Source organism: Salvelinus fontinalis, chromosome 2 (genome assembly GCF_029448725.1).
Source record: "Salvelinus fontinalis isolate EN_2023a chromosome 2, ASM2944872v1, whole genome shotgun sequence".
Taxonomy (NCBI): Eukaryota; Metazoa; Chordata; class Actinopteri; order Salmoniformes; family Salmonidae; genus Salvelinus; species Salvelinus fontinalis.
This window is the reverse complement of record NC_074666.1, coordinates 75,144,531-75,158,446: the sequence shown is the minus strand read 5'-3', so window position 1 is coordinate 75,158,446 and position 13,916 is coordinate 75,144,531. Positions and strand designations below refer to the sequence as shown.

Genomic DNA, 13,916 nt, shown 5'->3' with positions numbered 1-13,916 from the left:
TGTGAAGAGCACAGGGCGCCAGTGGCAAATTTGCCAATCTTGGTGTTTCTGGCAAATGCCAAACGTCCTGCACGGTGTTGGGCTGTAAGCACAACCCCCACCTGTGGACGTCGGGCCCTCATACCACCCTCATGGAGTCTGTTTCTGACCGTTTGAGCAGACACATGCACATTTGTGGCCTGCTGGAGGTCATTTTGCAGGGCACTGGCAGTGCACCTCCTTGCACAAAGGCGGAGGTAGCGGTCCTGCTGCTGGGTTGTTGCCCTCCTACGGCCTCCTCCACGTCTCCTGATGTACTGGCCTGTCTCCTGGTAGCGCCTCCATGCTCTGGACACTACGCTGACAGACACAGCAAACCTTTTTGCCACAGCTCGCATTGATGTGCCATCCTGGATGAACTGCACTACCTGAGCCACTTGTGTGGGTTGTAGACTCCGTCTCATGCTACCACTAGAGTGAGAGCACCGCCAGCATTCAAAAGTGACCAAAACATCAGCCAGGAAGCATAGGAACTGAGAAGTGGTCTGTGGTCACCACCTGCAGAATCACTCATTTTTTGGGGGTGTCTTGCTAATTGCCTATAATTTCCACCTTTTGTCTATTCCATTTGCACAACAGCATGTGAAATGTATTGCCAATCAGTGGTGCTTCCTAAGTGGACAGTTTGATTTCACAGAAGTGTGATTGACTTGGAGTTACATTGTGTTGTTTAAGTGTTCCCTTTATTTTTTTGAGCAGTGTATTTTATGCCGATCTGTTCCTCCCATCAGTCTAGTGTTAACTCCTATATTCATTTAGCAGCGGTGGCTCTTTTAAATGGATAGTTGTTAGCTCAATGACTGGAAATCTATGGGAACAGCTAGCATGTCATTGCGCTAACTCTAGTAGCTAGTAGCAATGCCCCCAGAGTTTTGGGTGGCTGGGTGAAGAGAGTTCCAGAGTTTGGGGGGGCAGCAGCGCTGAAAGCCCAGTCCACGATGGTGCACAGTCTTGTTTTGGGGATGGTTAAATAAAAATAAATGTTACGGAGGTGAAACTAGGCAGATTTGGTGGCGGACTTGATGTGGGACTCGAAGGAGAGAGTGGGGTCCAGGATGACCCCCAGATTTCAGACCTCGGATAATGGGCAGATGGTGCAGCCATCAATGGACATCATGAGGTCACCCACTTTCTTGAGGGGAACTTTGGAAGCCACCAGCATGACCTCAGTTTTATTGCTCTTGAGTTTGAGTAGATTGGGTGTCATCCGTTTTTTGATGTCCTGGAGACAGTTGATCAGAGATGGGGGAAACAGGTGAGAGGTGGGTTTGGTGTGGATGTAAATCTGGGTGTCATCCGAATAGCAGTGGATTTAGTTTAACCAGATGTTTTTTTACTGTTAGCGATTGTAGATGTTACAATGATGTGTTTCTCTTTGTCCACTCTCTATTCCAGGGCCCTGGTATATCAGAGGAGGCGATGGTCACTGAGCTTCCCCACTCGCAGCAGCCCGGGGCATGCCACAGCTTTGTACAGGAACACTTCCAGGCACAATACAAGTGAGTTTCCAGTTTGCCAGGTCTGCCCATAGCATACTGCTAGAGAATAGCCCTATTACTATCTGCACCGTAGTCCTGCAAGCATTGATGGCATCTGAGCTGAGCTGAGTAGAATACAGTTGACTCAACCCCTGGAACTTAATGTGGAAAGTCATGGACTTGTGCTAATGTAAAAACTGCTGCCTTGCATCTTGAAGGACAGGTGGAAAATAAATGAATTACTATACAGAGAATTGTCTCTCATATTTGTGTCAGTCAACAATTTCCCTCCGATTCAGTGTCTTGAATGTAAAACAGAAGAGTTACTTTTCTTTCCTTTGTTCATTGTGAAATATTTTTCATGGCTCAACCTGCTCCTTAGATGATAATGCTAGAAAATAATAAATAATTAAAAAGTGTCAAAATGTGACAGCTTTTGTTATTTTATTTCCATTAGGAGCCAGTTGTGTTTTTGTATAACCTGTTCTATTCCTGTCAGTGCACCTGGATGAGCTTGCGAGGGAGTCTGTTGTTGAGAGATTGATTGAGATTTAGAAAAACTTTGTAAGTTGGCTAAACAAAAAAGTATTGGGTAAACTTTGTTGCCCATTCTAATTTTAATACATTTCCTTTAATTATGAACTATATGTTATACAGTTCAATGCAATTATGGTCATTGGTGTGGAAATCAGTTTCATGCTTGTCTTGGTATAAGCTGTTAGTCCATCGGTCACACTGCCTGTAATTTGGTCTATTGGGTTTTACACCTCTCCTATGAGTTCTTTACAATTATTGTACAACCAATGCAGAGTTAGGTATGGAATATTTTTCCCACATCACATTCAATTACCGATGCCTCATCGATCCAGTTCTCATTGATTGAATTAAATTGTAATTATCAGATCATGTGTAATGGAGATGTCATTATAACTCTAAGTGGGTAGAGGTTGTATATGTATTAGCAGGAGAAAGAGTAACCTCATTAAATCACTGCAGACATTCCAGTAATTACTGAGCCTAGCTGGAGCATCAATACTGACAAGGCCCATGCACAGAGTGCAGTAAGAAAGACTGCCCCTCCACCTAACCTTTATGTCTCCTAGGTAACTAGGGACCCCTTCAAGTGTTTTTATGGTCCTGAGTAAAATGAGTGGGGTGGTTGGTTTTTGTTTGAGGTCAAGTGAAAAACGACAACTGTACAAATCGAATAGGCATAGATGACCTACATATTGAATAAACATATACAATCTTTGCTCTAGTAGCTTTCCTGATAAGCTGTGATTGATGAACCTGATTGAGTTTTCACAGTTTTAGTCCTTATAACATTCCTTTCAATCCGTGTTCAGAGCCCCTCAGCGCCTGCTACAGCAGTTTTGAACCCAGAGCCTCTGAAGCTTCACAAGTGTTCATTTAATCTTGGAGATAAAGCCTCCTAGGTGTTTCTATGAAACAGATGCATCTCACAGCTGTGGTCGGGAGATCACTAGAGCTGCTGAAGGTAATGGAGCTGTTGCAGTACCTTCATCATGATTTGGCTGTCCACTACTCTCACAGAGGCGCCAATGAGAGTTCTGCATCAAACTGCCAAGTGTAAATCTCTGTCAAGCCCCCAATTTTACGTTGGCTGTACTCTTCTCTGGGTAACCTTGACTAATGTCGTACTATATTGACAAGGAATTAGGCAAACAACTGCACAATAGAACAGATGTATATTTGGACCTTTTAACTTTGTCGTGAAGTAATTAGAACACTTGCCACTCTGGAAGTTTCCATTTGCTTTGTAATTTCCTGCTTGTTTTTGTTTCCTCCATCTGCTAATTCCTTGGAAAATCAGCAGCTTGGTGTTATGCCGTTAATACATCTGTCAGAGCGCATCCCTTAATTGCTACCCACTGATGAATGTTTCTGCTTTGACACCCGGGAAATGGGCGTGTCTAGACAGGAAGCAGCCATAGCTAGCTCGGCAGCCATAGCTAGCTCACCCACTCAAACACTGTGCCAGACTCAGCCAGGATGATTCAGACTGGAATCTAACACTTGACTGATGATCACTTATAGTATAACTTCAAAAACAGCATAACTTTGCATTTCAGAGCTACAGCATGGCTTTAGTTCAGTGGAAAAAGCTCTGGACTATATAGAAATGTCTCTCAGGGAATATTCCATAGCCATATCTTTCCATAACCATCTGATTTTTTCCCTTAGGCCAGTCCAAATCACTTACTCAGGCAACAGCATCATTGTATGAGATGAGGATTGAGGCCTGGGCGTGAAAGTGTAAGACTGAAAAGCTACTGTCAAAGCTTTTTTAGAATAATGTGTGAAAGTGGGATTCAGAGTCCCCGTGGTCAGTGAAATGTCCTGTTTCGAATATAAATATCCTCATTCTGTCTGTGATGTTTGAAATTGCAAAAGACTATGTATTTTATATGATTAAATATTTGTCATACTAATAACTAATATAATACTATTAGTGACATATACTTATGATGTTTGTTGTGCTATTTGTTTTAGGAACAGCCTTTGGAGTCCCTATATTTGATTTGTTAACTGTTCCTCTATCCCTCTCTCATTGCCCTCCAGCATTTGAGTCCTGGGTGTACACTACATTATGTAATATAATTATCACTGTAATGGGTCTGTTTGTCACTATACAATCACCAGGCCCATTATACTTGACAAGACTTAGTCAGTTTACAAACAAACTTCATATATACCGACAGGCCTTTTATCTGTTAAGTTTTTGATTCTGATTTGATTTGACGTTCATCACATGTTGGTGTCGTTCAATTGACTGTACGGTACCGTTATTACAATTCTCTCTGTCTGAATGGGATGTCTCTGCAAAAGTGAAGTGCCTACTCTAACTCTGGAAGTATTGATTTTGAACCTATTATTTCTCTACAACTCTGTAGACTCTGATCAAATCATGCATTGCCCAGTTCTTGAAGGTAAAGCTTTGATATAGCTAGTTTTGTTCTCATCCCACAGCATGGCTCACTGCCTAGCATGGGTAATATGCAGTGAAAATCTTTGTGTTATCTGTCAAGCGCTGCTCATTCGAGTTAAACCAAACGGCAGGCAGCAGAGCATGTCAGATTACGGACGTGGTGTACTGTAGTTTCACTGGAAGCCCAGCCTTTTTACAGCGGCACGAAAACCCACCACTCTCTCAGAGCTTCTCGCCTCTCTTTGTCTGAATCGTTTTGACTGGGTGACCTTTGTTTTGTCTCGCCACTTTATTTATATTTCTGCAGGAGGGTTGAATAAAAAGGGCTTTGAAGCATTTTTTAGATTATTACTGTGACTCAAGGTAATTCCTTTGTTTTGTCTGGATCCTCAGGATCACCTGCTGAACCATGCCTTACATATCAACAATCTCTAAAGGGGCCACGACCTTTTGAACCCAGAGATGCAGTGAGGCTGCAGGCTCACTGAGAAGAATTAACAGCCCATCTTTAGGCCAGGGATCATCAATTAGATTCAGCCGCAGGAGAATGTTTTTCGTGAGAGGATGGTCGGGGGGCCGGACCATAATTACAAATCATTTATAGACTGCAAATTGACCACAAGAAGCCCAAACAGATATATTTGACTATATGATTACGTGTCTCTGTTATGCGTGGGACTGCTTGGGAACTGATTTCCAAAATTAAAATCACTTGGAGCTCATATCATAGTGTTTTTACAGTCCAACAATGAAAATGTAAAAAAGAAAATGCAGTACCAGTCAAAAGTTTGGAAACACCTATTCATTCAAGGGTTTTTCTTTATTTTTTACTATTTTCTAGAATAATAGTGAAGACATCAAAACTATGAAATAACACATATGGAATCATGAAGTAACCAAAAAAGTGTTAAACAAATCAAAATCGATTTTATATTTGAGATTCTTCAAAGTAGCCACCTTTGCCTTGATGACAGCTTTGCACACTCTTGGCATTCTCTCAACCAGCTTCACTTGGAATGCTTTTCCAACAGTCTTGAAGGAGTTCACACATATGCTGAGCACTTGTTGGCTGCTTTTCCGTCACTCTGCAGTCCAACTCATCCCAAACCATCTCAATTGGGTTGAGGTCTGGTGTTTGTGGAGGCCAGGTCATCTGATGCAGCACTCCATCACTCTCTTTCTTGGTCAAATAGCCCTTACACAGCCTGGAGGTGTGTTTTTGGTCATTGTCCTGTTGAAAAACAAATGATAGTCCAACAAAGCGCAAACCAGATGGGATGGGGTATCTTTGCAGAAGGCTGTGGTACCTATGCTGGTTAAGTGTGCCATGAATTCTAAATAAATCACTGAAGGTGTCACCAGCAGAGCACCCCCACACAATCCCACCTCCTCCTCCATGCTTCACGGTAGGAACCGCACATGCGGAGATCATCCGTTCACCTACTCTGCGTCTTACAAAGACACAGCGGTTGGAACCAAACTTGTCAAATTTGGACTCATCAGACCAAAGGACAGATTTCCACCGGTCTAATGTCCATTGCTCATGTTTCTTGGCCCTAGCAAGTCTCTTCTTATTATTGGTGTCCTTTAGTTGTGCTTGCTTTGCAGCAATTCGACCATGAAGGCTGGATTCACGCAGTCTCATCTGAACAGTTGATGTTGAGATGTGTCTGTTACTTGAACTCTGTGAAGCATTTATTTGGGCTGCAATTTCTGAGGCTGGTAACTCTAATGAACGTATCCTCTGCAGCAGAGGTAACTCTGGGTCTTCCTTTCCTGTGGTGGTCCTCATGAGAGCCAGTTTCATCATAGCCCTTGATGGGTTTTGACTGACCTTCATGTCTTAAAATAATGATGGACTGTCGTTTCTCTTTGCTTATTTAAGTAGTTCTTGACATAATATGGACTTGGTCTTTTACCAAATAGGGCTATCTTCTGTATACCAACCAACCCTACCTTGTCACAACAGAACTGATTGGCTCAAACGCATTAAGAAGGAAAGAAATTCCACAAATGAACTTTTAACAAGCCACACCTGTTAATTTAAATGCATTTCAGGTGACTACCTCATGAAGCTGGTTGAGAGAATGCCAAGCGTGTGCAAAGCTGTGATCAAGGCAAAGGGTGGCTGATTTGTTTAACACTTTTTTGGTTACTACATGATTCCATATCTGTTATTTCATAGTTTTGATGTCTTCACTATTATTCTACAATGTAGAAAATAGTACAAATAAAGAAAAACCCTCAAATGAGTAGGTGTGTCCAAACTTCTGACTGGTACTATATACAGTATATATGTTATTATTTATTTATTTTTCTCTGAAAACTTGGGGGGCCAAATAAAACCTCCTGCAAGCCAAATTGGGGGAACCCTGCTTTAGACCCTTAACCTTTAGTAGATTGTTCTAATAATAGCTGTTATAACAAATATAATTAAATAATTTTTCAGGAAATGTGACACTGAACCTCCCGATACTTGGAAAAATGGCTTTTAGAGTTTTACCCAGGCTAGTGCAGCCCGCAAGTGTTTTTTTGGGGGCCGCCCAAAGTTCTTTGGGGGGGCGGGGATTTTAGTTTTTGGTTAAAAAAAAATACTAAAATCAACAGGAAAATAGTTTAATTTAGGAAATCTGTTCCCAAGTATTCCCACAAATAAAATAGGAGACATACAATAAGTGCACAAAACATGCTCTTTCCATGTCATAGACTGACCAGGTGAATCCAGTTGAAAAGCTATGATCCCTTATTGATGTCACTGGTTAAATCCACTTGTCAGTGTAGATGAAGGGGAGGAGACAGGTTAAATAAGTATTGTCTATCTTTCTCTCTCTCTCTCTCTCTCTCTCTCTCTGTCTCTCTCTCTCTCTCGCTCTATATATATATTGTATTTTTCCTCAATTTCTCAAGTTAGGGGCGGCAGGTAGCCAGCCTGGTGGTTAGAGTGTTGGGCCGGTAACCGAAAGGTTGCTGGATCGAATCCCTGAGCTGACGAGGTAAAACTCTGTCGTTCTGCACCTGAACAAGGCAGTTAACCCACTGTTCCCCGGTAGGCTGTCATTGTAAATAAGAATTTGTTCTTAACTGACTTGCCTAGTTAAATAAAGATTAAAAAAATATCCAATTGTGATCCAATTACTATCTTGTCTAATTGCTGCAGCTCCCCAACAGGCTCGGTATAGGCGAAGGTTGAGTGAGGCATCCTCTGAAACATGACCCACCAAACTGTGCTTCTTAACTTCTCTGGGATAGGTGGGACGGTAGCGTCACACTTGGCCAAAATCCAGAAAAAATGTAGCGCTTCAAATATATGACTGTAAAAATCAATCTCTCATGAAATCACACATGAAACACACCAAATTAAAGCTACACATGTTGTGAATCCAGCCAACATGCCTGGTTTCAAAAAGGATTTACGGGTAAAGTACACCAAACAATTATGTTAGCTCAGTACATAGCCACAGAAAAACACAGCCATTTTCCCAGCAAAAGATAGTCGTATCAAAAAACAGAAATATAGATAAAATTAATCACTAACCTTTGATGATCTTCATCAGATGACACTCATAGGACATCATGTTACACAATACATTTATGTTTTGTTCGATAATGTGCATATTTATATCCAAAAATCTCGGTTTACATTGGCGCCATGTTCAGAAATGCCTCTAAAATATCCGGAGTAATTGCAGAGAGCCACGTCAAATAACAGAAATACTGATCATAAACTTTGATGAAAGATACATGTTTTACACAGAATTAAAGATACACTTGTTCTTAATGCAACCGCTGTGTCAGATTTAAAAAACACTTTACGTAAAAAGCACACCATGCAATAATCTGAGACAGCGCTCAGATTTAACAACATTTCTCCGCCATGTTGGAGTCAACAGAAATACGAAATTACATCATAAATATTCCCTTACCTTTGATTATGTTCATCAGAATGCACTACCAGGAATTCTAGTTCCACAATAAATCGTTGTTTTGTTCGATAATGTCCATTACTTATGTCCAATTAGATACTTTTGCTACTTAGCTACTTTTGCGTGTCCAAACGCTCGCACAGATGCAGGCAAACGTCGGACGAAAACTTCAAAAAGTTATATTACAAGTCGAATAAACTTGTCAAACTTAGTAGAGAATCAATCTTCAGGATGTTGTTATCATATATATCCAATAACGTTCCAACCGGAGCATTTCTTCATGTCTGTATAAGTAATGGAACGCAAGGCGATATCATGAGGAAAGCGCGTGAGCAAGAACTGGCAATCTGCCAGACCAGTGACTGAAACACCTCCCATCCGGCACCACATCACACTGGAGGCTTCATTCAGCGTTCTACAGACTGATGACATCTAGTGGAAGGCGTAGGAAGTGCAAACCGATCCATATATTACAGGGAATTGAATAGGCGATGACTTTAACATCGACCCTTCTCAGAATTCTCACTTCCTGTTTGGGTTTTTGTCTCAGGTTTTTGCCTGCCATATGAGTTCTGTTATACTCACAGACATCATTCAAACAGTTTTAGAAACTTCTGAGTGTTTTCTATCCAATAGTAATAATAATATGCATATATTAGCATCTGGGACAGAGTAGGAGGCAGTTCACTATGGGCACGCAATTCATCCAAAAGTGAAAATGCTGCCCCCTATATCAAAGAAGTGAACTCCTGCCCGCTTAACCCAGAATCCAGCTGAACCAATGTGTCAGAGGAAATATCGTTCAACTGATGACCGAAGTCAGTCTGCAGGCACCCGGCCTACCACAAGGAGTTGCTAGAGCACGATGTACCATGTAAAGCACCCCCGGCCTAACCCGGTGCTGGATTTTTTACGTTCAACAGTTTCCCGTGTGTATCAGGCATTGTCTACCACCCAAAGGACATCCATCCAACTTGACACAACTGTGGGAAGCATTGGAGTCAACATGGGTCAGCATCCCTGTGGAATGCTTTCAACTCCTTGCAGAGTCCCTGCCCTACGAATTGAGGTTGTTCTGAGGGCAAAGGGCTGTTTTGTACACTCAGTGTATGTCATCGTGTCTTAATATAAATAAGGTATGAAATTATTGTTATTTTCAAATATAATCTCTTTTTGGGCTTAGTTGGGGTCAATTTGCAGTGTACAAATTATTATAATTATGTTTCGGTCCCCCACTATCCGCTCCGTCAAAAATTGTTCTGTGGCTGAATCTAGTTGCCGACCCCTGGGCTAGTGTTTAAGCTGACTCAAACTCTCACCCTTCAGCATCACTGCTTCAAAGACAGGGATTCCCTCTCAAGTGCTGCTCACACTTCATCCATTAGGCATCACGGGAATATCACCTCATTTTCCTTTAGGCCTAAGTGTTCCTTAACAATGCACAGTACATCTATGTTTTATTGGAGCTGCTGGAGGGTTATTTGTATGCAAGGAACATCGGCAGCTCCTCTGTTTCCTGTTGAGAATAAGACATCCGTAGGGGAGCGATCCACTCTGCCAAGAGAGAGCTCCACTCAGAGCCAGTGTCAGCTGGGTTGAGTTGAATAGGGCTTTATTCACTCTCCCCCACTCGCCCCTGTGGGTCTGTCAGGTGCCTTCCTAGAAGGGAAACCCATTTAAACAGCTATGCTCTGGCTAAGATTCCCATGGTAGGCTACCCCTTGTAAAGGTTCCTGACATGCAGGCTGGAGAAGTGAAGGCTCTGTGCACTGATCATATGAAAAATACTAAACACAGGAATAGGGAAATACTGTCTTAAAACATCGCCTTGCTGGGTAAAAGAGGAAGAGGGACATTTATGCTTGAAATTCAGATTTGCGAAGAAACCATAGCTTTGTCAACTTGTTTTGATTGTATGCAGCAAAGTCATTGTTGAACTCAATTCCACTCCAGTCCTAAAGGCTCTTACAGTTTCAGGCAGCCTTGTGAAATGCTTTTCACTTCCTGACTAGAAGAACCAGTCATGGAGTTCTTGCCATAGAACTATTACAGGATTTAGAAGTACTTCAAGTCAAGTTCAATTCAAGTCAAGTCCAATAGCACTGCAGTCTGAGGACTTCCATGGAAATACCCTCTGACTCTTTGTTCAAACAATTAGTGATTTGCCAGAATAAGCAACTTCCTCTCCTAAACATAAAGGGGTCTGTTGGAGCCAGTGTGTGAACCAGGTGTGGAATGAAATATTGGTAGAATGGAAGATTTGCTCTCTTTTCCTGTCCTTTGAGTCTTATGGCCTAAACATTCATATAGGGAGGAAACAAGCCATCTCTTAGGACTGTTCTCTATTCTCCCCATGATGGTATTAGTGATCATTAGGGAATCGCTGCGTGCTGGTTCCCTTTTAAAGGCCCAGTCGCACCATGATGCTTTTTCCCACTACCCACCCCCCTTACATCACTTATCTTTCCCATAGAAAATCTCTACAGCAACATCAAGACGTACTGTACATACAGTGTGTCCATTTTAATAGCAAGATGCACTTTCCTGCTGGCCTGACACAGAAGTGCATGTTCAGGTGTCTAAAACAGGCGTCAAACATCACACAATCTTGTTTTTCTTTCCACAGGTCATCGCTGACCTGCCCTCATTGTCATAAACAGAGTAACACCTTTGACCCTTTCCTCTGCATTTCACTTCCCATCCCTCTGCGCCACACCAGGTGAGTACTATCACTGTTAGTGCACAAACCATACTGAATACACAACCATTCAACACATCACACCACACCATGGTACTACGTGCAGCTATTGGGAGACATCTGTCAGTGAGAGTCAAAGCCGTAGTAGACAGAAAGACTTGCCTTAGGTACAGACGTAGAAATACACTGTAGACAAGACTCAAGCACTGGTGTCTTTTTAACGTCCCTTTCAGTCCTCTAGAGGCTCATAATGTTAGAGGAATGGATAAAGATCTGGAGTAGCACAGAGAAACAATAGACCTGGCTGAGATGGAGTGTACTTGAAGCCCAGATGAAAGCTCTGAGGAGCACCACCTCAGAAACCAGGAACAATGTCACATTCATGCCCAGGTCACAAAGATCACTCCATCCCTGCTTGGTCGCTGTTAGCCTGTTCATGAAATCATTTTTTAAGGAGTTAGTCCCCCCCCCCCCCAAGCCCTTACTCTTCAAGCACCTACATCCTCTCATTAATTGTGCTCTTTGTGAAGACTTTTGACAACTTTGTTTTTTGTTAAAAGCAGGAGATAATGTTTCCTCTCAGACACCGCCTGACCAACCCTAAGTCAAATCAGTATGGTTCTCACCTTTATTCTCCAGTGCAGATGGAGTAGTTGTCCTAATTGGAAAAGATGATTAAGAGTCAAGCGATGAGTTTAACACCTATCTCAGATTCCTGGCTGGGGTGTCATAGAAGTGCATGCAGCTGTGTCCTCCTTTTGAGGTACCAGGGTGTACCTAGCAAATTCAAAGCCTAACACACACACTCATCTATCCAATCCTACACCACAAATGGACACTACAACGTTGATCTCATACTGTAGATCAACATTCATACTGAGCATCCAACATAAAGCTAGAATCCTTGTTGCTACATGAATTTGAGAGTGGTTACAGATTTCCAGCCCCATCCCTTAGCTTTTTAGCAATAAAGTGGCAGGGAGCACGCTTTGTTATTGTTTCAATTAAGGATTCTAGCTTTAACAGGTATTATTTAGAGCTCTCTGTTTGTGACACATACAGTCATTGAAATAGTGCTCAGTCTCATGGGAGCAACTGGAGTGTCAATAACAATGAAGGCCAGGCACAACACCCTCATAGGGACATTTTTTTCCCTTCAATCATATCACAATCATCTTTTACCAGTTGAATGTAGACACAATATAATACTTTTTTGTATACAAATATTTCTGAATTATTTTAGAAAAATATGCAAATTCTCATTAATATGCACATATTTGCATATCACGCAAGTATATTTTTCTGGACACTGGATGAAGTCAGCCTAATTGTTTTTTTAAATTTTATTAAGACACTCCAGGACCAGACTTGTCCGGAGCAGATTGTGGATAAATACTTTTTAAATCTTTCTATCTGTAAAATACTAAAGACATGTCTGTAAAATGCATTTGACGCATTTTTTCAAATATTTATTTTACTTTAGAATATTAACAACATATCAACAATTCCCTCTGAGCAAGTCTGGCGAATATATCTAAGGATAACCACACACCATTTAGTGAATGCAGATGCTTCTGAAGCTGAGTATGTTTTTGGATTGTGTGGGAAGAGTCTGACTTTTGGGAAATGGCGGCTAAAGACAAGTACACTGAATTTAGACTACCAAACACCTATTTAGACCCAGTCATCATCTCTTCAAAGTAAGTTACTAAATATAGTCCAGTTTGTAACACTGTCTATGAAATGGGCTTCTAAATGATGTGTAATTTAATGTTGGGAGCTTTAAAATGATTAAAGTGGTTAAAATGCATTAAAATGTTGATGACGGTAGAATGATAAACTAAAGAAAAGAAAAATAAGTACATAAGTTTCAGACCCTTTGCTTTGACACTCGAAATTGAGCTGAGGTGCATCCTGTTTCCATTGATCATCCTCAGAGTCCACCTGTGGTAAATTCAATTGATTGGACATGATTTGGAAAGGCACACACCTGTCTATATAAGGTCCCACAGTTGACAGTGCATGTCAGAGCAAAAACCCAGCCATGAGGTCGAAGGAATTGTCCATAGAGCTCTGAGGCAGGATTGTGTCGAGGCACAGATCTGGGGAAGAGTACCAAAATATTTCTGCAGCATTGAAGGTCCCCAAGAACACAGTGGCCTCCATCATTCTCCATCATTCTTAATGACCAGGTTTGGAACCACCAAGTCTCTTCCTAGAGCTGGCCGCCCGACTAAACTTAGCAATCTGGGGAGAAGGGCCTTGGTCTGGGAGGTGACCAAGAACCCGATGGTCACTCTGACAGAGCTCCAGAGTTCCTCTGTGGAGATGGGAAAACCTTCCAGAAGGAAATGCATCTCTGCAGCACTCCACCAATCAGGCCTTTATGTGGCCAGACGGAAGCCACTCCTCAGTAAAAGGCACATGACAGCCCACTTGGAGTTTGCCAAAAGGCTCCTAAATGACTGTTGATGATTCTCTGGTGTGATGAAACCAAGATTGAACTCTTTGGCCTGAATGCCAAGCGTCACGTCTGGAGGAAACCTGGCACCATCCCTACGGTGAAGCATGGTGGTGGCAGTATCATGCTGTGGGGATGTTTTTCAGCAGCAGGGACTGGGAGACTATTCAAGGTCGAGGAAAAGATGAACGGAGCAAAGTACAGAGAGATCCTTGATGAAAACTTGCTCCAGAGCACTCAGGACCTCAGACTGGGCCAATGTTCACCTTTCAACAGGGCAACAACTCTAAGCACACAGCCAAGACAACGCAAAGGTGGCTTCGGGACAAGTCTTTGAATGTCCTTGAGTGGCTCAGCCAGAGCCCTG

At 42.1% G+C, this 13,916-nt stretch overlaps 1 protein-coding gene across 1 annotated transcript in view; it reads left to right on the top strand.

The window, feature by feature from the left end:
• Positions 1-13,916, top strand: part of LOC129825938 (ubiquitin carboxyl-terminal hydrolase 43-like) — a 107,772-nt gene that overhangs the window by 42,276 nt on the left and 51,580 nt on the right. Inside the window, exons 3-4 of the mRNA XM_055886080.1 lie at positions 1,435-1,538; positions 11,017-11,109. Of these exons, the coding sequence (XP_055742055.1) occupies positions 1,435-1,538; positions 11,017-11,109 (197 nt within the window). The remainder of the gene's footprint in view (positions 1-1,434; positions 1,539-11,016; positions 11,110-13,916) is intronic.